The sequence below is a fragment of the Melozone crissalis genome, unplaced genomic scaffold (genome assembly GCF_028551555.1).
Source record: "Melozone crissalis strain CALT ecotype California unplaced genomic scaffold, PUWL_Pcris_2 ptg000013l_1, whole genome shotgun sequence".
Taxonomy (NCBI): Eukaryota; Metazoa; Chordata; class Aves; order Passeriformes; family Passerellidae; genus Melozone; species Melozone crissalis.
In genome coordinates, this window is record NW_026535791.1 from 15,539,443 (window position 1) to 15,563,921 (window position 24,479).

The window sequence follows — 24,479 nt, forward strand, 5'->3', positions numbered from 1 at the left end:
TACTATAGGACAATATAATTTACATTTTTTTTACACAAAACATTACACCTGAAATATAACTTTAGATATTACAGAATATAAAAATACATACTTTTTGTTTAAAAAATGTATTTGCAGGTTCTGGCACAAAGTAACACTTTAAAGGCACGTCATATTTTGGCAATCTATATTTGCAATTAACTGTGCAACAATAACAACATGACCTGTAATTAACTTTTTAGAACTGCAAGACCAGATGATCTCCCTTCTTCCTGGAATGGCCCTATTAATCAGGTAACAGTTAAGTTGGACTGTTTAAGTGTTCTCCAAGCCATTTCTGCCGTGGTCTGAGCTCTCCAACCCTAATCCAGCAAAGCACAATCAGCCCTAACTCACCATCTGAAAAGCCACATCAAATGCAATGGGATTAATCACACTTTCACCATCTTTGCTGTCTCAGGGTCAGAACACTCAACCCAAGCAAAAAGGAGCCCTAGAAACAAGTTGGGAGCCAAGTTCTGTCCTGTCTACATTTGCACCAAAGCTAGTAAGGGTAACCAGGGCAGAACTTGGCAACAGAAGCTCAATAATTTTAATTGTTTTGATTTCAACTACAGCAATGCAAAAGGCACAATGACTAGTGAGGCCAGTGGAGACAAATGAAGTAAAACTGCTTTAAGACTGCATCAGGAGAACTGTGTAATTTTGCCCTTCCATGTATTTGCAGGACTCCCACTGGAATTTACAAGGGACAAAAAAATCTCTTTATACAGCTTATACAGATGTAATTGGGCTGCAGAAGATTTTCAGTTCTTCAAGTTGTTTTTGGACAACTAAAAACTCAAATTTTCAGCACACTAAAACAAGATTCAATCTAAATCTCTAACTTTAAATGCTCCAAAGTAAGTTGCTTCTTGTGAAGAATCCAGTAGCAATGGGTTTGATACCTGGATACTTATCATTTCTCCGGATTTTAGTTTAAAAAATCCCCCTACATTTACAGAATAAAAATGAAATTCTGAATTCCCTGACCAGTATTTGGTGCTTCCTCCCTTCATCAACACATCCAAGCGCCTTATTTTAAGACTTGTCTTTACCACATAAACCATCAACTGAAGCCCTCTTTTAGTCAAGTTTCCTGAAGTTTCATGATGTCTAAAACAAATATTGGCATAAAGATAGTAAAATCCATCTTGATTAACAATCAGTTTTCCATCGTTGAATGTCATATTTGATAAGTTTGCCTGGCCTTTGTCATGATGCCAGGATGTGAGGTTCACTTTGCGAGTTCCTGGAGATAAAAAAAAAAAAAAGGATTATTTACAAACATTTGACAAACCCCAACATTTAGAAAGCAACTTATATGTTTTTAAAATCAATAGCAACTGGAGTTCTATAGGCTAAAGTGAATATGAAACAATTATGATAAAAATTCCTAAAAAAAAAAAATCTTTTTTTACACCATACATTCCCAAATCTTGCTTGGTACTTATAACTGTGCCCTCCCAGCAGAACACTTGATGGACTATGGTACAAAACAGCCTCTTGGCCTATGGTCTGATTATGCAAGGCAACCATGAAACAAGCTCTGATCAGGCATTGCATTCCACCTAAAACTTTAGTCAAGTTACAAATAGTTGAGAGGAATGTGAAAAACTTGTTACTGTTCTTTAACATGCAGGTGTTGAAAAGGAATAACTAAAATTTGGAAAAAAATGCTGAACTGGCAATTCCCAAAAGAGAAAGCTTATGAAGCCTTCCATATTTTATGTTCTTATGACTGTAGTGGTAGAAAGGTAAACATATTTTTCATTTGATAACATCAAAAAAACAGAGAAAGGTCAGTACAGTAGTGCATCTTTAGTACTACACACTGAGTTGCCTAGACTTCACACAGCACTTCAAGTATTTATGACAAACTTCCTGAGAGGCACAAGCCACTAACAATTCTGTTATTCAGGGTAACAGCCAGGGCATAACACAACAGATGGGAGGTGGCCAACTTGTCCCCCTAACCCCTAGTAATTTTCAGTACACACAACTGACTCCCCTTGCTCCCTCCTGCAGCAGTGGGTTCATGTAGGTACCAGAGAACTTCACACCTCAGCCTCCCAGTGCATCCAAATGCCTGCTTGAAATATTCAGTGCCTTATTCTCCCAATATGGAGCCAAAAAACAGTCCATCCTTAGCAAACTTTCCATGGCACACAGCAGGGCACAGTGCCCTCTCCTTCGAGCACGTACAGAACCATGCCCCAGGACCCCACCGGGTCAGTGCAGAAAGGGAGGGGAAGTAGGAACAGGGGGATTTGAGAAAGAGGAATCTCCCCTAACTGCCAAGGGCAAGCAGCTTTTCCATGTGAGAGGAATACTTCAACAGCAGCCCAGAACAAAAACCTTCTGGCATTCTTCCACAAAGACAGAAGCAAAAGCACTGTCAAAGGCAGATCACAAATAGCTGCTCCCCTATGGGTCTAGTGCAGCCAGGTAGAAATTAGGAAAGCAAGAACAGACAGAGAAGCCAACTTCTCTGCAGTGCCTCAAAAAAACCACCTGAAATCCATCAATTAACTGGAAAAGACAGCAAGATCTTAAGTCCCTGAGCCTGCAATTATTCACCTGCAAAATATACTGAGTTAGGGGTACCAGAGTGCACCTCTGAAGCACCAGGAACAGCTGAGGAAATTACAGAACTTCATCTGCACAGCATTAAGTCTGGGAGAAATACTGCCCCATGGAGAGAGGGCTATCTTCAAGATGAGAAGGACAGGGAAAAAATCACTACCTGGATCAGAGGATAGGCACGTTAGATGCAGGACACAAATGCACACCTATGACAGAACAGAAGGACATGCCTTGATTGCCTGGCAGCAACCTGGGTAGTTGCTAGGCAGGTTTTATTTATGTGACAAGTCAACATTTTAGTTGCCAGTCAAGCTGCAATTTTGAAGAAATCCTCAGTGGGAAGATGTTCTGCTGAAGAAGGGGAAAGAGAGCAAATAGGTGCCACAGTTGCTTGTAACTGAGAGAGGGGCTCTGGGTGAATTTTGGTTACACAATTTGGGCGCTCAGGGGAACAGGCTAAGAGATGATGGGAGATGACCCTCTCTGTTTTGAGCAAAGGATTTGTACAGATAACTTCTGGAAGTCCCTTCCAAGCTATATTATAATGCTGTGATCACATGTGCTGAAGCAGACAGGCAGTTTTCCACAATTCAGAGCTCCAGAAGAGGTGTGCCGCAGCCAGCAGCACAGCACAAAGATGCTCTGGTAGGGGTTATGCCATGCGACCTCCAATGGAAGGAGCAAGCAGGTTCTCAGCACTTCTAGTGGTGACACACCTAGATTTGGAGACAGCAAAACAAGCAGTACATTGAAACAAAGTACAGGAAACTGGAGAATGTAAGTGCTGGATCTGCTGTCCATGAATGTTATGTATCAGAAACTCTGACACATAACCCAAGCCATGGGACAAACAAAAGTGCTGCAATACAGTATCTTCTAGAAAATTATTTACTTTGGAATCATGAAAAAAACAGCACAAGCTAAGTCCTGTTGACAGAGAAGGAAGTGGCTGGGGGACAATGAACAAAATGGGCCTCCAGACAGGGCAAAAAACTTTATATAAGAATTCAAGACACTGCACGCTTCTTCTCGAAACTGAAGATAAATAAAATGAATGTCTTGCTTTTTTGTGACCTTGAACTAAGACTAATACAAATGAGTTAAATAAAATAAATTAGCAAGAAGGAAGCTGATGTGAGTGGAACAGAGGAGAAAGGAGCTCTGTTTTGATAATCTGTTTGCATCCCAGTAGTTTTCAGGTATAAATAAAGCCTGAAAAAAAGACCAAAGTACTGTTTGCTCTGAAAAGTCCTTTGGAGGCAAAGGGCAGCTAAGTCAAACCTGCAGCTGTAAATAGCTCAGAATACTACAGCATTTCCTTAGACAGCTAAAGGTATCAATTCACACCCCAAATGATATATTTAACACTTATATTTATTTCTGTTTTCAATTTTCCCCTTTAAACAGTGACTAATTTCTGTAATCAATTTATAAACCAAAATCCACTGTTTTCATTTAAAACCTAGGTAACATTTATAGTGAACTCTGGTAAAAACCAGCCAGCAAGCATCCAGCTCTAACCTAAGACAGCAAACTTAAAAAATACACACAGCAAGCCAAACCACTACTGCTTCTGTGCCAAAGGGTGGGTGGGGACACCATGACCTGAGAAGGGTAATTTCCCCCCGTCCCTTGCACTATCCCCCAAGCTGCAAAAGTCCACTTGAGGCCTGACATTATCGTGAACCAAGTCAAAGCACAATGTTCTCTCACTGACACTGCTCAGTGGCCCCTTTATTAAAGGTGTTCAGTAGAAAACTGCTTCAAATCCTGTTTGACAGTGATGAAGACTTTTTTTTTTTCCCCCGGCACTGTTTATTCTGGATGAGTTTGGTGACAGTAGAGAACCTTAAAATACTAAGAACAGATCTGTCCACTCAGGGATGGCAGAAAACAATTCAGATGGATTTCAGACATGCAGGCTAAAGCATCAGGGGAAGAAAATGGAAATTGCCATTTGCAGTCAGAGAAAACAAGATGGGAGAGGAAAAACTCCCGGTGACCCTTCAGGCAAATTTTTCTTTCCCAAAAGAGAAAGCCTGTCTTTATGCCTGTCACTAATCTCTGTGCTGCCCAGCCAAGTGGGTAGTGCTTCATGCCAGTGAGCATGATATTGAAGTGTCTCACAACCAGCAGGCTCAGAGCTCCTGCTATCCCTAAGGATGCAGCCCCGCACTGCTGCAATGCCCACAGGGGCTGCAGAAGCTGTGCTCATGGATTAACTCCTGGCAATGCTCTTCTGAAAGAGGCAAAAGCCAGATCAGGGGGGAGAGAGTACATGCACAGCTCATCACACTGACAAGGAGTTGATCTGCAGAAAAAAAGAACAATGTCCCCCTGGCCATCATCCATAGATGTGCTGTGCCACACCCTTGAAGGTTAATGCAGCAAAGCACAACTGTAAAAATTATCAGCTGCTGTAAATTACAGTTGTAAAATTACAGTCTACAGCAGCATCCAGGTAAGCAGCAAATAAATTCCCCACAGAAAAAGGTGGATTTCACAGACTGCAACACAGACACACACTCCACTTCTGCAGATGAGTGATCTGTTTCTATGACTAGCAAATTAATTGAAACCTTCCAAAGACAAAATGCTAAGGCAAGTTTACTGATACTGAATCCTCTACTATTTACCTACTGAAAAGTAGGTCAAAGCCAAAATCTGACTAAAATAGAAGATTGTCAGGAGGCATTTGAGCTAACAAGAAAGCCTGTGGAAGTTCTGACTGCCATCTGACAAGCTGTTTAAGCTCTCTGCTATAAAGCTCTGGATTGTGGCAATGCCAATGCACTTGAAAGAATTCTATCCCTCCAGGCAAGAAGCTGTACAGAAGTGCTTTGTCTTTAAATAGAGCAAGAGCAAGGTATTACTATGCAGGCTGCTAAAATCTCAGATTTCAAGTCTCAACACACCATTCCCCTTTGGTTTCGTTATATAAAACAGAAAATCAATGTGCATAGCTCAATTAACAATGAGTTCAGCCCTGCAGAACATATAAATCTTCAGAGAAAGAAGACAGTGGTGATCAATGCACCCCTTCTTAAGATCCCCTACCTAACAGCTTCAGAAAAAAACTCTGGTTTACTTTTACCACACCAACTGTTGAGAATACAGCAAAAAATCTCAACTGACAGTGCCCCAGGGCAAAAACTAAAACTGTTCTAACAGTGTCTTAAAATGTTAGGAATAAATCTTTTCCTCTGGAAAGTGTTCCAAGGCAGACTCATGTCTTGTTCTCTGGTATTGTACTAGCAAGGATATTCACAAAGCCATCTGATTACTTGTGTGCAGAAAATAAGAGCTCTGGCAAGATAAAAGAATGCCATCCTCTTACCACAGGGGCAGATAAAAGCCACAAGAACAATTTTTTCCCCCTGCTCAGAAGTTTGGGCAATGTTTGTGCTGGTACATGCTTGTATGAATGCATGCATCCTCATGGCTGGTGTCCAGTGGGAGTGAAAAACTCCTGATGGGCCTACAGGCCAAAGGAAAATGGGAAACTTTAGAGGAGAGCATTCAATATGGATCTTCCTTCCTCACCTGACGACAGCACAAAGGGGCAGGATTTGCCCCTCAAGAGGTTGGTCAAGAAAAAGGGCAATTTGAAATGGAGGCCATTTCAAATCAGCACAAGGCTGATACAAAGGGGAACCATCCTCCTTTAACCACTACTCCTGCTGCCTCTGAAATTCTTTAATGCATCCAATTTATTCTGACTATCAAAAGCCATTTCTGAAGTCCCAGTCTGTTGCTGTTTTGCTGAAATATCTTCATATACTTCACTTTTGGTACATTTATATTAGTACTGGAAGTATTCACTTAAAAAATGAACTTACCAGATGGAATATTCTTATCATCAATGATGAGATGGGCAAATGGCTGCTTCTCAGGTTTGTTCCTCTTGTACAGTTCAAGTCCTAATGCCTCCATTGCAGCTAGAGATAAAAGAATTGCATTATCCCAAAAAGACAAGTTTATTGGAACTAAAATATTGCTTATTCATAAACCAGTATCTACCTTTTTCTGGTCTTGGTGGCGTTCTTCCCATAGCACGCTGGACCTCCTAAAATGAGAAGGAGACATTACTTTGATGCTTTCTTGGTTTCATAACATTGTCTAGTTCACACACTTACAATAGTCTGTGCATGTATCTGAGGACACTGTTCCACCTGCAGCACATTCAGATGTCAGGGATATAAATTATCACATTTGCATGATTCATGTAACAGGCACACACAATCAAATTACACCTAGTAATTTGGTAATTCTAATAAAGGTTCATAGAAATGCTAGTATGTATGATCACTCCATGATTTACTGTGGTGGTGACAGCACATTTAAAACCTTTTCTACCTACTGTACTTGAAATATTTCTCTAAGTATAATGGAACAATGATTGATAAGAAGGTATCACATCAAACAATGGCATTTATGAACTGATTTAATGACTTGGAGTCTAAAGGCAAGGAAAGAGGCATTTCTATACAGGAACTAGTGTGTAATCACTCTAACAATTAAGGATAGCTAAACTCTGAATTTCATTTGTGATGAGGTGAATGCAAACCTCCCCACCTCACCAACAAGGAAGGCTACAAGGCTTTACAATCAAGGCTCACTTCTAACCAGGTATGCAGGAACTGAAGGATTAGGTATCACCCATACTGGACCAAAGGGACTGGTGCCAGACTTCAAAAGGGTGTAATTCTCAGCTGCAGATACATTTTAACATGACTAAGAACTATGCTACCCGGACCCAAAACCAGCACAAAATGCAAACATCAGGCACCACAAAAAGCTTTGCTTTTAATCATTCACACCTCCTCTTGAGAAAAAGATAAAACCAGCAGATTTCAAAATTTAAGCAGCCTGATGTTGTTACAAGCCTAGACTAAGTTTAGTATTAAGCTCAACCCTCAGTTCTGTCTCCCTTTTCCCCATGACTCTGTCTGTTTTCTAAAAAAAACAGGGGTAATATGTTGGTTATTCTGAATACCTCATATCATGGAGCTGTCAAGAAGGTGTTTAGTAAAAGGAAACATTTTGCTGAAGACAGCCCTGTTTGAACCTAGGAGTGGTCCTCTATTTCATCTTTCTGCCTCACACACTGCTGTTTGCCTGATTCAATCCATGTATATGAAATACATCTCAGATTTGGCCAGATCAGCAAAGTCCCACTGTGCTCTCAATCACTGGGGTGTTTCAGAATTTGAAATCCTGCTCTGAAAACACCTGAAGTCCTGTTTTTATGTAGTTTTGCAACCACAGTGAAATAAGTAGTGTCTTGGCTGGTGCATTTATTACTCTCACTTTCCACTTTCAGTAGGTGTTTAAATGTTAAACCAAAATGAAAAGCCACAGTAGTGTGGAAGTTGTAGTATGACTATCAAAGCATAATGCTTCAGCTGAGATATGCTGATTTCATAGATAAGAATCATGAAGATGCTTTTTGCTGTAAAGACAAGAAGAAAAGCAGAAGAATCACAACTTCAAAAGCAGCAAAACTCACATCCACTTCCTGCATTACATTCACTTTGCTTCTCTGATCTTCCTACTTCAATGTCAGTTCTAGGAGCACGAAAAAGAAGTTCAATTCTAGGAGCTGCATGTCAGCATCAGCCACTAGCCACATTTGAATAAGAAATAGGAAGATAACAAGAGAATGCAAGTACTAGGTACTGTGAAAAATGACAAAACCCTCTGAAGAGAACAGGATGTAAGGCAAAAAGAGCCTGGGAGATAGACCACATTCTCAGAGATTATTGCAGCACACCTATCTCAGCCCTTTTTCCCTTGAAGGAGAGATATGTCTGTCTTCTTGCTTTCTTACTGGAAACTTCTCAGATGTGAAGTTTGTTTCAATATCCTTTCCTTTGGGAGGATGTGATAGTGTCCTTCCCTGGAAAGCCTACTGAGCAGATCCAAAACAAACCATGTACATTCTAATCTCCTATGATCTAGACTTGGTACTAAGAAAAAAAAGAAAAATCCCATGATTGATAATTGCTCAGCCCTTGAAAGGCCTGAATTGGTGGACTGCTATTCTCATTTTAGCTTACATTTTTCTTAGGAACCTTCAGTTCTGCTTCTGCACATTTCCAAAGATGCTCTAGCTTAAGGAGCTGAATACCTCATCTTCTGAAACCCAGCAGCCTGACTCAGCTCATCTTCCACACAGAATGGCTCTGGTCCTCATGAAATCAGTCTGAGCTGCTCTCCTTCTAACTGGTGGTGGTGCTGTTCATCTGCAGCTTCACCACTCAGTAAGCAGGACAGCTACCCAGGAGGACCTGGGCCCACAACTCTCCTTGTCTGGAATTCAAGATTAGCTCAACTGGTTAGATCATGGCACTAACACCAAGGCTGGGAGGTTTGAGCCAATTGTTCATTGACTCTTCTGTGAGCCTATCACTGGATCAGAAGTGGAAGACTGTAGCCAAAAACCAAAATCCTCCAGCAGCTGTCTAAGCTCCAGACTAGTGTCAAGTTCGTTACTTGATTCTGACCAGCCTCATCAAAGTTTGATATTGTTATGTTGCCCCAGCTTCCAAAATGAAGACAAAACATATTAATTAGTCCCAAGAAAACAGATATGGAATTGTAGGTTTCCTCCTAAAGAATAAGCAGTTAAACACATCTTGATTTTTTTTCTTACTTGATGTTCCTCTAGTTCCAAGGTGCTGATACACAACCTACCTTAAAAAAGCATTTAACTGTATTTGCTTCTGACCCTGAAGGACATTTTTCAGTGGATGTTTGAAGGTAGCCTCTTAATGGGATTATAAAATCCCCTGGTATTCTTATTGCAAGGAATGAAGAGCTGTGATTTCTCAAATCACCAAAGTATCCACTGCGTTTTTTAGCTCCTGAATGTTCTTAGGTGTCTCATACTTACTAACAATGTAGAGGCTCATTAAGGAGGCAGAAACAACTCAACAGAACCCGTGACTAAGACACTGCTATAATGGCATGAAAACTGCTGACAAAACATTACCAGCAACTTCTCTCAAGACTGCCATCCACAGAAGCATGTGTGATACCAAGCTGTTCAGTTATTTTTAGCAGAACTGTACACAAAAATCACCCCACTCTTAATCTTATGACAAGCTGCACTTGTACACCTTTGTCATTTGCTCACTGCCCACCAAGTCAACTCTGCTGGCCTGCTCCCCACATTCCAACCTCCTCCACATACTCATTGTTTAAACAACAGACAAGGAGTTAGTCACAAAAATGAAAAACATGTCTTCCCTTCATACAAAAAAAAAAAAAAGAGGCCACTAAGAAGCTCCAAAACTTTCTCATTTTACAGTTAAAAATCATGTTTTAAGTGCCTGGAAAGTTGGGAACTGCTTGCTACCTCATCCACAGCAGGCTGCAAAAATACCTGCTGCTCTTGAACTTATGTCCAATGCTGAGGATGCAGAGACAAGGCTACACCTGAAGACATGGCATTTGTGAAAGGTTTTTAGTCTCCTTTAGCTTTTATCTAAATATCTCAGAATCTACTTTGAGCAGCTCTAAGTAGCCTTTAGAGAACAATGAGAAGAGAACTTCTGGACACTCACTTATTGCTTCAGATGTGATCTTAAAGCTTCTTTAACCATTTGACTCTTTTATTACCAAGTGCTTTAAGTACAGCTGATACCAGGAAGAAGTATCTGATTCTCTTGCCGGAAATTCAGCAATCTGAAGAATGCTAATCAGGAAGGAAGTAAAATAAAAAGTACATGAACCTGTATTCAGACTGCAGCTTAGACACCAGCAATAAAACCTCTCTCCAAATGAGTAGTCTACTGCTTGCAAGAAAAAAAAAAGAAGGCATGTAAGACTGCAGGATGGAAACCTACAAAATTGTAGGTGAAATTTTAACAACTTACAACAATCACTTGTGAAACCTTTACTTGGTCCATAACTATGTGCTCTTTAAATGTCTGCTAAGTATATAGATCTCTTTATAAATGCTGCCCTGGAGGTCTAGCAAAGCACTCTGTTGCCATGTGAGAAAACAGCTTATGCCTGAACTCCACAAGCAGCTAGAACCTGGGAGCCCTGCCAAGCAAAGTTACTTATGGATTGACCCAAGATATGTTTGTAGTCCTTTCTACTTCAGGCTCATAACAGACTTCATAAGGACTGTGGTTAGAGCATCTGGACTGCCAAAACTTTTTCAGGGTTACAGGGAAAAAAATTAAGCAAACAGACTGGCTAGGAAAGTATATTATTTGTCTGCTTGCAAGTTTATATGCAATATTGAAAATATTCTCTCTACTTAGTAAGCTGATGCTTAAGCAGAATTTTTATCACAGCATATGTTAAGGAATCAATCATTAGATTCTGATTAAAAGAAAAAAGCTATTACTTTTTCAGGAGACAAGTATTTCCCTACTACACTGGTTTTCATAAGAGCACTTCCACTTTCAACATCAATCTCTGCTTTACATTTAAGCACTCTGTCTACAGGTGTGCAAAGAAAACCGATGAGAACTGGCACAGGAAGCCAGAAGCTGTAACCAGACCATAAACCTGAGCAAAAGAAATTTGTCTATTTTCATTTCCTGAACAGCTCGGATTGCAAAACACAATATATTGAAAAATTAAAAAACAGAAATGGTATTTTGAAATGCTCCATTTTAGTCACTTAGCATGCTGCCAGCTCAAATAAGGATACTGGTTCTTAAAACACACAGGTTAGATTTTTTATTCTCCTTAAGGAAAGTGAAGAAAGCACAGACAACAGGAAACCTCCTTTAAGTCACATTTGCTGGATCTGCACACAAAGGAGTGTGTGCAACTGCAAGTAAGTTATAGCTGCATCTCTGCTCTTCATCGTTGCAGGGCGACTGAAAGGCAGAATTTACAGATGATGATAAAGTATAATTCTCTCTTGACACTGTTACTTTCACTTCTCTGATGTACCGACAAGATGTAAAAAGCCTCAGGTCACCACCTTCCTATTTATTTCTTTCTCTGTCATTGATACAAGATGACAAAGCATCCAGACCACTGGTGCTGCTGCTTAATAAACTCCACTGCATTCAAAGGAAAATCAGAGTCTAATTACTTTGGCAAGGGAAATTTTATTGTTCTCAAACTAATAGTGATCAGCCAAAAAAGTTATCCCTACTCACTACTTATCCTGGCCACGGACATTGCAGCATTTAACCTCCATCCAGACTGGCAGGACACAAAGCCTCAGCTAAAGCCAGTGCCTTTGTTGAGTAACCAGCAGCAAATAACCAGAACACAGGGCTCCCCATTGACTTACTGTAACAAGCTCCTTCCTCTGTCACGAGTGAAGGAGCAGCCTAGCACACAGCACATATGTAGGTGCTTCATGAGAGGCTCTAAAATTGCAGGAGGGAAGAACTAATCTTACAGAAATAAGCCTTTGTTTCCCCCTAAAGCTCTTGAAGGAGGTGGCTAGCAAAAGAGACAAGACTCCTATGCCTCTCTGTGTTTTGTTCACAAAAAGATCTGTCACTTAGAGGTCGCTGTTAAAACCACACAACACATTAGCACAATTCAAATGCTGTAGATTTAAGTCAAGTACAGTTCATGCTAAAGCATATGTGAGCCCAGCTCAAATCTTATGTAGCACCCTTAATGAAAAACTGCCAGTCCTATGAAGATGTGAGGCAGTAAAGTTGTAATGGGTCTGATAAGCCAGAAAAACCAAATACCATAGCAGACATCCATCTGTTACACAGCCCATAATTAGCACTAAACACTATAATGAACACAAAAAGAGATCAAAGGCAGTAACTGCAGTAAACGGGGATTATGGCATATTTCCAGCTTGCCTAGGCTTCTTCATTAGGGCTGACTTCTTTTGTCATTTGTGTTGGGAACAACCTGTCATTCTCAATTCCTGGACAAAGACCACCCAGTTATCATGCTATGGCCAAGTAGGTCTTCTGCCAATGTGAGAATGGCCTGCACAGAACACAGAACTGGCAAAGTGAGCAAAACCAAAGCAGGAACTGAGCCTCACTTTGGACTCCAGAAAAAGAAACAAGAGCAAATAAGAGCAAATGCTATCTCCTTTTCCTTCTGGCAGTATTTTGCTTGCTGGTGATCTTGACTTAAGAGAATCTTGTTTGGAAGATTCCCTTGAAAACAATGTGGAACTGACACCTGTTATGAGCATCTGGAAAACCTATACAAATATTAGAATAAATTACTACTCTTCAGGCCCATCCAAATGTCAGAATGGGTAATCACCTAACTTCAATCAGTTTTCTTAGTACAACTTCAAGTCTTCCTTTCTTAAAAGAAAAATAAAGTAAATAAAATGTGCTTGAATACAGAATTGGTTAGCCACTACCAGATTCATCAGCAAATACAATACAATCCTGGATAAAACACCAGGTGTTACTCAAACACCAGGAAATAATTTATAGAACTTACCTCTGAATACAGATTTCAGAAAAACTGTTTTCATTTAAACAGGACCATGAAATAAAGAACACGCTGTCGGTGCCACTTACCCTCTGCACCGCCCTTTGGAGAGCCTGTTTCACACTTCTACAGGATTCTGGCATTAACTTCGCTTCTTGACTTTCAAAAGAGGCATCATGCAAATCTGTACTTTCTTGGTGTCCAAAAAGTGTTCTGACACAGTGTGCATGTTCTTTTGAAATTCTAGTAGGGTCCATCTGAAACAAAAACATAAGTACAGAAACAAAAACATAAGTACAACCACAGTTCTAAGTGTTAGAGACACTTTTCAACCACCTACAAGTTTGGCCCCTGACTAAGTTTATTATCTAAATTCTCATTATAAACAATGTAGAGAGAAAAAAGTTTCCAACATCAGGGTTAATTTCATCCAACAAACATGTCAGATAGGAGAATGAATTATCTCCTGGTGCTGCCTTTATCATTAACTTAGACTAGATACAGGACTTTCAAAAGTTAAAGATAAATCCAATTCTTGTGGTAAAGTCAATAATTCTGAATTCTGTATTTCAACCACTCAGGGCAATATCACAGTTATTTTAGCAGGAAACATACACAGTTATCCTACCTCAAAAGCTATTGTTTGTAAGATAACACATGAATGTCAAGTAGAGAAACACGGGGGAAAGTATGTATGTTTGTGTAGAGCACATCATTTTCAAGAGAAGACACAGAAGTTATCTCTGAAACCATTTTATCACTGAAATTATATCACTGAAGCAGTCAGCTATCACTGGAACTGTTTTATGGATATGGATGTGCTCATGGTGAATAGAGTTCATTTTCCTTACAGTGGCTGGTACAGGGCTGTGTTTTGCATTTCTGACCAAAACAGGGTTGGTAACACAGGGATGTGTTTTCTACAGCTGAACAAGGCTGACACTGAGTCAGGGCCTTTTCTGCCTCTCACCCCACCAGAGAGAGGGCTGGGGTGCACAAGGAACTGGGACAGGACACAGCCTGGACAGCGGACCAGAACTGGCCAAAGGGATACCCCAGACCATATGGCATCATGCTCAGGATGTAAAGGTGGGGGAAGGAAGAAAGGAGAGACATTTGGAATTATGGCATTTGTCTTCCCAAATCATTTTATGTCTGCTGTCCTAGGGATGGCTAAACACCTGCCTTCATATTCTGCTTCCTTTGCATGTGCAGCTTTTTCTTTATCTTTAAAATTTTCTTTATCTCAACCCATGAGTTCTCACTTTTACTCTTCCAATTCTCTCCAGAATGCCATCACGGAGTGAGCAGCTGTCTGAGACTTATTTGCCAGCTGGGATTAAGCCATGACAGTGGCAAAACATATTGCTGTGTGAAATAGCCCCAAAGACAGCAAAACAGCAAAAGTTAAAGACCTAAAGATGACAGAACTGCATCACAAGACACTTCTGCAGCATTGGACAAAGAACGGTAAATTTAGAGTATCTGTAATACATTTTTATCAATCAGTCTTTGTGACTGAATCAAGTATATTTTTAAATCCTCCGTTCTATCAATTAGATAAACTGGAAGATAATCCAAGGATTAGGATTGTACCTTGACAGCACTTTATTGCACAAAAACTATTTAAACCATTTCACCTTTTTTTCCCACACACTCCAAATCCATTACACTGAAGAGATTAACAACTATCTTTCAGAGATGGCCTAGGACTCCCAGAAATTGTTCTCAAATCACATTTACTCTGCTTTTACTTCAGGCTTAAAGAAGGGGTTTTGCACTCAAACTCTTAGTCTAGGCTTCCTAACTGTATCAGCTGGCTTATTTAAGCACATCAACTTCTGTCTTTCTTTAGTTGGAAAGAACAGTTTTACCAAGAATTACAGAGGTTATTTGTAACTGCAGTGCAGAAATACCAAGACATTATGGATGGTGCCTACTGTTCAGTTTCCTTTAAAACAGAGCTGAAAAAACCAGCATATCAAAAGGAAGTTTTTCACAATACGAAACAGCCAGAGCAAATCTAGCATATCATTTGCTCACAGGAATATAAACTCAACTCCCTAACCCCCCAAAAAATAAATTAGTTAACTTAAAAGTGTAAGGTTAGGATTACAGGGCTGAATTAAAGTCTACACCACGCGGGCAGCCACCCTACAGTAGCACACAGCAGAGAGACACTTGTTGCACAGACAGCGGTACCAAATACCGCCTCCTCCATCACCACCCTTCTGCTCAAGTCTCCAGATGGAAAGCTCTTTGCCCAGTTAATCCAGACCAGTGTCAGATGCTGTAGCCTGGTTTAGCTGTCTCAGTTATCCCTGCATATGAATGAAACAGGTCATTGAAGGTTCACCTGAAGATCATAAGATGCCACAGCTTTGACCAGAGGGGTAGTGATGAGTTACAGAATGCCTTGGAGGCAGTAACTTCTTCCTGTGATGGCCTGACAGCTGAATCCCCATACAAAATCTGTGTACAGCCATTGCAGCTCTATGAATTAAATGCTAAAAACCTACACTAATGCCTTCTGAAGTCAGCTAGTGCAGTGCAGCCTCATTAACTGCATAAAGAGATCTTAACTAGCACCTCTCTGCTCTCATCCCCTTCACCACAGATTTTAATTCCTGGATTTCAGTCTCCTCTTCTAAATCAGTAACAAGGGAGGAAATTTTGCTGGCCTAATTTCCTTTAAGATTAGTTCCTCAAAACCAAGTTACTCCAGATATACCAGATAAGCATCAGAGTCAGTACAGGGATGGGCATAAGAATTAAATATCAGGAAGGCAGCACTAGCTTTAACTGACAGTAAAACTTAACTCTTCAAGCATCTCTCACACTATGTTCCACTTGCATTCAGAACCCAGAAAATCAACTAAAATAAACTAAACATAATAAAAAATAAATAAAATAAAAAGAAATAATGAAAAAGAGAACCACAAAATGTTTACCAACAGCACTAAAAGGCAGTTAATGCAGAATGACCTGGGTTGGAGGGTACCTTTGGACGTCTCTAGTCCAGCCGTCTGCTTGAAGCAGGGCCAACCTGTAACTCAGGCCAGGTGGGTTAAGGCCTTTTCTAGACAAGCTTTAGGGAATGTCCATCAAGAAAGAATTTCAGCTTCTCTGGACAAACTGTCCTAAAACTTCACCACTTCTAGTGTGCAAAAAAACCTTGGGTTTTATATCCTTGGTGCAATTTATGACTGTGCCTCTTGTTTCTGCTGCACGTTTCTGAAGAGCCTGACTGTCTTCAGGTATCTAAAAACAGTGATTAGCTTCCCTCACCTTAGTCTGCTCTTTGTCAAAGAATCCAGCTCTCCATTCTTTTATACATGATGGCTCCTACCTGTCCACAGTGGTTTTCTGCTGGACACCTTCCAGTTTGTTGATACACTTCTGCTACTGAGGGACCCAAAATAGGACCCTTTATTTCAAATGTAACCTCTCATGCTGGGATCATTAGAGACCTGACTGAACTGATGTCTCTTAACAGGATCTGGGTATTTGAGTCTTCTCCCCTCTACACAGATCACAGAATAGAACATAGAAAGTTATAGCAAATAACTGCCAATAAATACTAAATTGTATCAATAATTCTACTAGATAGAGACTACTATCCCAGTTTTGAGTTTATTAAAACATATCTTCTGAATTACAGGCAAGAAAACTAGGTTTTACAACACAAAAATAATGAAATTTGTAAAGGCCTGAGTGTCCAGCATGACAAATCATGCCAGCATAGACTAATTGCTATCAGCAATCATTCAAATGTGTCACACAATACTGTATCACAACCGTAACAGCAGATTGCACAGAATCCCTTGCTTAGTTTACAGTTTTTCTGCTCAAGGCATAAGACAGAAATCCGGCATCTCTGCACCTACAGGTGAAAGACTGAAGGCTTAATGGGAACACTGCAGCTGACAGTTTCAGCAACCTGGAGCTGTGCAGCCCACCCTGACAAAAACTGCAAGTCTCCAGAGTTACTGCTTGATAAGGGGAAACTCTGATCTTGGGACTAGCTAACCCACCTGCTGCCCTCACCTTTTTCAAAGAATACCTTCAAGAATAGTCTTCACCACATTTCACTACGAAAATCAGCTCACTTGCCTGAAAAGGACTTCTCAGAAATCCTGCATCATAAGTCTTTACAAAGAACAGGCACTGAACTACCATGGCTGTAAACAAGCACTACCAAGCATTGAGATCAAAACTGGGGAAGTAGTGATGCACAGAAAAATTTCCAAGAGAGTTTTGAGAAGAACTTCTAAAGAATGAGAGAATTATGATGAATTATACCAGAAGCAGCTTGCTAACTTGCAGGGCAGAGCACCTTCAGCAAAAAGTCCTAAAGATTTAATATCTGGAAGAAATACCAAGATGCAAACACAAATAAAGGAGAAAGCTTTATAAAGTGTGAAGTATTCTAAATACCGTAGAGGAATTAAACTAAAGAGAGGAATGTCTACCTTATTTTTAATATCTGCTTTGCCTGACCTTGAAATCAGGTCAGACTGTTCAGTGCCCCTGGTTTTCAGCACCTCTCATCATTCTAGTTGCATTTCTGGACTCTATTCAGCCACTTCAGGGCAGCCAAATTGAACTCCAGCATCATGGGTTAGATTACCTTACAGAATTAAGAACCAATTTTCTGGTGTAAAGAGGACTCCGTTTGGTTTTAAGAGATACAATACATTCCACCCAGCTTTACTATTAAATTTTGCATCAATTATGCACCGTTACAATATTGCATTAAATACTTCCTCCTTACAATAAATGTTTAAAATCTATACTTGCACTTTTTTTCAAACATAAACCACTTTCCAGACTATCAAATATCACTTTGCACTCCATGACCTTTCTGAAGCACCAAGAAGGGGCTCTTTCAGGCTTCTGAAAGATGTTAACAATCCCCAGCAAGCTGTTTTTTCTGTTAGCCACAATGCTCACAAAACTTCAACTGAAATCTGAAAGGTAATAGTTTGAAAACATACCACAAGAATTCCACATAAGCATGAAATGACAATAAAAACTGGGCTTCCAGGTCACCATTTTTCCAACTGTGACCTCTTCAATCTGGTAGAATACTTGAAATTTGGACAATCTTTTTTTAATGGGAAAAGTGCACACTCTTGGAGGTCTAGCTTAAACTGTGAGCATTAGACACACAGCCACCACATTTCATTTTGAGCAGTTTCAATTTGCTTCACTGCTCTCCAGCTCAGTCAGTGTTAGCCCAGATGCCTACTTTTTTGAAATCTAAGTGCACTAAGGAAATGGGCCAGAAAGAAAAGCTTAAAAGCTAAGCTTTTGGAGACTAAACCTCAGCATTTATCAGTCACAGTTAAAGAAAATACTTCTCTCACCCTGTGCTGTGCATGAGTCTCTATCGAGTGATGACCTCCAGCTGCTCTCGGTATCTTAACTAAATTTTCATGGCATTTTTATAGATAATGAGAAAATACTCCTCAAAGTATAGGCAAAATAAATGCTTAAGACCAATACATTGTTTTATTGTTTAATTTCTTGGATTCAGTACACTGCACAGGATAGATGCTAATGTTTTTACATTTCAGTTCACTATTATGAGAATACTGGTAAAATTTGAACTTGTTGCTTTTTTTTTTTTTTTTCTTTTTTGCCATACCAGCTCATTGTCTCACTTGCATGGCACTGCATTATTTCTTGGCCACAAACATGTGTTTACCCGTGAAAACCTAGTGTCAGTCTTAGTTATGTGTCTTGTGAAATTCCAAATGCTCAAGCCACAACATAAACAAAATTAAGGAAAAACCAAAACCTCAAACTATTGTCTCAGTTTATACGATGTCATGATCCAGCCCAAATGATTTCATGCGAATACAGACAAAATGTGAGTGGTAAAACTGAGTCAGAGTTTACTCAGACTCTTAGATAAGGTTTAAAGAGCTTCTAAAAGATATATAATTTCTTAACATCAGCCTATACAGTCAAATCTTTCTAATTCACATTTGCTCTAATTTACCAAGCAAACAATTCAAATCTTTTCATCCACAGCTACTACTCCTAATGCCTCATTATTTCAACAAAATTAATTAAAAATAATTAAGTTCTGTTATTAAAGTACAAATGTAGATAGCTGAAATTTACTTTGAAAAGGCCAAATTGAAGTAGCTTAATAAAATCAAACATCACAGAAATCTTTCCAAAAGAAAGAGGTCTGATCACGTCCCACTTAAATAAAATAAATCTCGAAGAGTGTGAAATAAGAATTAACTGCTGCAGGACCTACTATGTTTTTCCATCTATATTATTCCACAATTAGAAATGGTGAACAAATATGAATTATCATATCTTCTTACGGTGAATTATGTACTTAAATTCAAGAGTATACTTATTATTCTATTTTCCATTGATGACATTTTCTCCATTAAAATTTTTTAGGCAATGACTTCAGTCAAGCCTACATCGAGTTATATCACCTCTTTAGATGTTTTGGAAATTCAAATTTATGAAAGAGTCCATTCAATAGCACTACTCCAAATCTACAGGAACAAGAAGCTAGCAAGAGAATTAACCTGTCAAATGCAGAGTTACACCTGAACCATGCCATTTTTTAAAATCAATGAAGCAGAAGAAAAATAGCCATTATGGTTCTTTTTTACCCTTTGTTAGGCACACATGAAACCCTGACATGTACCTGTCAGGAAGAGCCTTTCATAAGGGGGTACACTTTGATTAGTTGTTTTGATTGCAATGGCTCTCGATCCCCCTAATGAACACATAGCTGTGCATCTCTGAGCTGTGTTTTGACAAGAATGTCTTTTCAGGTTCATGAACATCTGGAGTGAAAAACATTCCCCTGTCACAAGTTGAAGCAGGCATTAATTTATTTCACTGTCAAGCAAACAAGTAGCTTTAAGCTACTTTACAATGAGTCCCAGAAATTAGATGTCACTCTTCTAAAATATACAAGTTATGATTAACTAAGTGCTGTACTGCCGTTACATTTTTATTTTTCGAAAAATGGAAAACACAAAGTCATTGTCAGTAAGAAAATATGAATTAGTCTGCATAATAAATTGTCAGCAGCGTTACTGTATATTTGACAGTCACTCATCTGATTAAGTGGGTATACACTTGCGCAACACCTGCTTTCAGAGTGCACTTAGTTAAGAAATCCAGCCTGCTACCTCAAGATCAAGTGCCCCTACCTAGAAAGTAAACCGAAAGAAACAGGTTTCCAGTCTGTGCCGACTTCAAATGAAAAGTACACACAACAGAAGCACCACTTCCATGACGGCAGTGAGAGCCACATCAACAGAACTAGCTAGCATCCGACAATAAAGCCAAGCAGAAATCTAACACCTAGCCCTGAGAACCAACTCGCTGGCAGCTCCCCACTTCCTCCGAGAGGGCTCAGCTTTGCAGGGCAGGAGATGCAGCAGCGAGGGAATCCAGGCAGCCGAGCCATTTCCAAGAAGCTGAGCGCTCCGCTCCCCGAAAGCCCAACCGCTCAGCGCCTTATCTGCCCCCACAGCGACACTGCCCGCGCTGCCCTCGCACGCACCGCTGCCTCTGCCGCGCCATCCCGGCACACTCGGGGCCTGGCAGGTGAGGTGCGGCTCTCCCAGGCATCCCCAGGATCCCAGGAAAAGCCCCTGAGCCGCCTCTGGCCGATGCCCACGGGCACACAGACCCAGCTCCTCTGCAGCGCCCCTGCGCAGCCTGAGTGACAAACCACCACCAGTGGTGTTTCGTGACCATCTTTTTTGTCCCTAAAGCCATTTCTACTGCTGGTGAAACATTTACGGCAGCCAAGCACCTCAACCATGCCACAGAATCACTGATTATGCAGAGCTGGAAGGGACCTTCAAGAATCACCGTGTCCAACTCCTGACCCCACAGAGTACCATCTCCAAAAATCCCAGCATGTGCCTCAGAGTATTGTCCAAACATTTCTAGAACTGTGTCAGGCTGGTGCTGTAACCACTTCCCTGGAGAGCCTCTTCCAGTGCATCACCTTCAGGGGCAAGAAACTTTGTCTATAAAAACTTTGTCTAGCCAATGCCAAAATTCTCTCCAGTGGATAACTGAAAGCTGATCATTAAAAACCAAAGCCCTGCAAGTCTTCAGGTGAAGGATCATGGCTAAATTGCTTTTTGAGTCAGGGAACCCCTCATATCCAACCTGGCGGCGAAGCCCGGTACCCCAAAATGCACCCGATGCCCGGAGCACTACCTGGAACCCTCGTACTGAGCAGCCCCAGTGATCAGGGCACAGCACACGCTGGGCAGGGCACTGGGAGCCCATTGGCCCGACCCATCTCAGAACTGCATCAACTTTAGAGACAGAGAAGCGTCTTCTAAAACTTTTTGTTTGTTTCTCTTTAATTTATCCCCTCGATCGCACCGGCACGAGGGCCTTGCCCTGTTCTGCAGGGTGTGAGGTGCCCGCGCCCGCTCCCGCTTACCTGCGCTCGGAAGTAGAGGAAGAGGGCGACGCTGCAGACCACCTGCCCGAGCCCCAGCAGGACGAGGGCGGCGAGCAGGGAGCGGGACGCGGCCGGCGGGTGCGGGTGCGCGGGCGGCGGGGGCGGCGGCGGCGCCGGGGCGCTCTCGTGGGCGGCGCCGCTGCCCAGCTCCTCGGAGCCGCGCAAGTACTTGGTGTAGTCTCGGCTGGCGCGACGCATCGCAGCTCCGCTCCGCTCCGACGGCTCCACACGCGGCTCCGCCGAGCTCCCCAGCGCCGGCAAACAACCTGGCCACCCCGGCCGGGCACCTCTTATAAACGGGACGGCCAATCAGCCCCGGGCGGCGCGCCCCTGCCGTCCTCCTCCTCCTCCTCCCTCCCGCTGCCGCACGCACCACCGCCGCCCCCTCCTCGCCTCGCCTCCCCGAGCACGGACCGGCCCCCGCCGGCCCGCCCCTGCCCCTGCCCCCGGTGCCCCGGCCCCGCCGCCGGGCAGGTCGCCCGGGGATGGCGGTCGGCGCTGCTCCGCCCCGGGGTGAGCGCCGCGGGCGGCCCTGCCTCCGCCGCCTGCTGCTGTCCCCCGCACCCTTGTCCCGCTCAGGTCTGCGCTCCCCCCAGGCGGCCCCGTCAGCCGAGGGCTCCCTGAGCCCCTGGTGCATCTGCAGGGTCCCTGTGCCCTGAATTCCCGGTGTCTGCAGTCAGCGTGCATCTCGGGTGCGCATCCCCTCCCCCTTCGGTGGGTCCAAGCCCTCGGGGACCGAAAGGCTGCTAACCCCTCCCAGTCTCACTCGCTCCTCACTCCAGCCAGGCTAAAAATGAGCACAAGTGACTTGCCCTGTCCAAAGAAGCAATGCAGTTCACAATCGTGTTAAAGGAAGGGGTTAAAGACATGGCAAAGGTGTGCTGGCACCTGGCTGCCAGTGAAACCAGCTCAAAACCTCCTCATCTCCCACTACAGACACATTTCTGATCCCTTGGTTAGGAGCATCTTCTGATGTTCTCTATGTCTCAGCTTACATTCAGTACCAAAACCTCTTCTTCATAAAGCAATGCTACAGTTTGTAGCCATTTTCTTTCTCCTTGTCCTCTCGGAGTCCTGTTCAGGCCAGATATAAAAAGGAGTTGAAGTCCAGCTCCGGCTTTGAGGAGCATGGGAGAATGACACAGATCCATCTTACAAGTCATCTTGTCTATAGGAAAAAGTCTATATTTCAACTCAAACACATGACACAATATCCTGTTTAGGTCTCTCTAATCTAAGAAACTGAGAAAATTTTACCTTCCTGAAAGATTGACAGAACCTGACGTAATTATGAGCTCCAACAAAGTAAAGGAAACTGGAACTCACCAAACCACCATGCAGCAAATCACTATCAGAAGGAACTGATGTTTAGCACTGAACCCAAATAGTGCAAGGGCAATTCCTTCACCTACAAGACAGCACATGAGAAATGATGATGAGGGAGCCTGCATCTCAACATCACCCACCACAAAGCCATTGGGAGGAATACCCCAACCTTGAATATCTACCACTATTTCTTCTTTGTAAATGCTTACTTTTATTCTTGGAAACATTGGGAGCATTGTGGTCTGTAGCCAATTGGAGGAAGTGTTCCTGTAACTGTTTACTAACTTTTCTAAAAAAAAAAAAAAGACAAAATAGCCACCACCACCTGTAAAATAACCATGAAAATAATCTCACATTAGAGTGAGCTGCACCCTCCTAAATCAATTTTACATTGGTCTACAAAAACAATTCTTTCAGAAAGAACTTTTTAAAATTGAGGTTTTCAAGGGTCTACATAGTTTTTAAGATCCAGTCACCAATTAGTTATTAAACAATTTATAAAGAAGTTAGGATAGTATCAGTGATGCCAGCACATGATTTTTTATGCTTTCCTATGAGAAGTAACTCAAGAAAGACCTCAGATTTTTTCACTCTAGAGTTCAAATTTCTTCCTAATGAAGATGGAAAAAATTTATGTCAGCTCTTGTCGCCTTAAGGTGCTTGTCTATATTCTTGCAGAAGGAAACAAAAGGAGACTTTCAGTGAAGAGCTATGAAGATCTGATGACACCATCTTTAAATACTTTGTCACATACAAAAACAACTTTCTCTAGATAAACATGCTTCGTCCAGGATCACTGCTTCATTAACTATCTTCTCTACCGTCTTTAGTATTGCTATCCATTGTATGCTACACCAGAGAACCAATACTGCTGACCCTAATCCTAAATGTCTAGTCTCTTGACACTGAATAACCAAGCCCATCTGTTTCCTGTTCATCCACAACCATTTCACCCTCACAAAATCTCAGATGGGAATGCAAGCACCCAGGTACTTTCCTCCAGGACATCAGGCTCGTAAGGAGTCACCCCGCGTAAACCTTCCCATCAAACCAACACAGGTTCCTATGTGTTGGTATGCTAGGCGTACATAAATGACATTTTTACTGAAAACTTAGATTCCCTCATTGATTTCTACCACAAATCCAGCAACCAGAATTGCCCATTAAACTCTGGAAAACTTACATCAGCACTAACTTTCTAGACACCAAGGTCAACATAAAAAATAGCAACCGTCAAAATACCATATGCAGAAAATCCACAGACCAACACACCTCCTTCCACAAACCATTAGCTATCCAAAACACACTAGAAAAACTGATATAGCCCACAGACATCACCTCATTTGCTCTGAGGAAAGCACTCCTGACACGCCCTCACAAAGCTACAGATGATGCTCATTCAACACTGACACTCCATTAGGATTGCATATTTGAAGAAGCCACCTAAACCTTTTCCAAACTTACTACAATACAGAGAGGAAATCCCCTACTGGGTATCATGTACCACAATATGCAAGAAATGTATACTGGAAAATGTTAACGAGTTGTAGCTTATATTGGAAGAAAATCATACCTTGAAATTATTTTTTCCTAGAAACACCCATCCTTCCCTTCAAACCACACTCATTATCATTAGCTCCATCACTGAAAGCAAGTTTTGGCAGACTGGTGT

At 41.6% G+C, this 24,479-nt stretch overlaps 1 protein-coding gene across 1 annotated transcript; it reads right to left on the reverse strand.

The window, feature by feature from the left end:
• Positions 1–814: 814 nt before the first annotated feature.
• On the reverse strand, positions 815–21,679 carry TNFSF11 (TNF superfamily member 11). The gene is made up of 5 exons (XM_054272090.1): positions 21,461–21,679; positions 13,095–13,262; positions 6,625–6,670; positions 6,444–6,542; positions 815–1,270 (listed from the first exon to the last, which is right to left on the reverse strand). Exons 1-5 carry the CDS (start codon positions 21,677–21,679, stop codon positions 849–851), a joined length of 954 nt encoding a protein of 317 aa, XP_054128065.1. The 3' UTR covers positions 815–848.
• Positions 21,680–24,479: the final 2,800 nt, after the last annotated feature.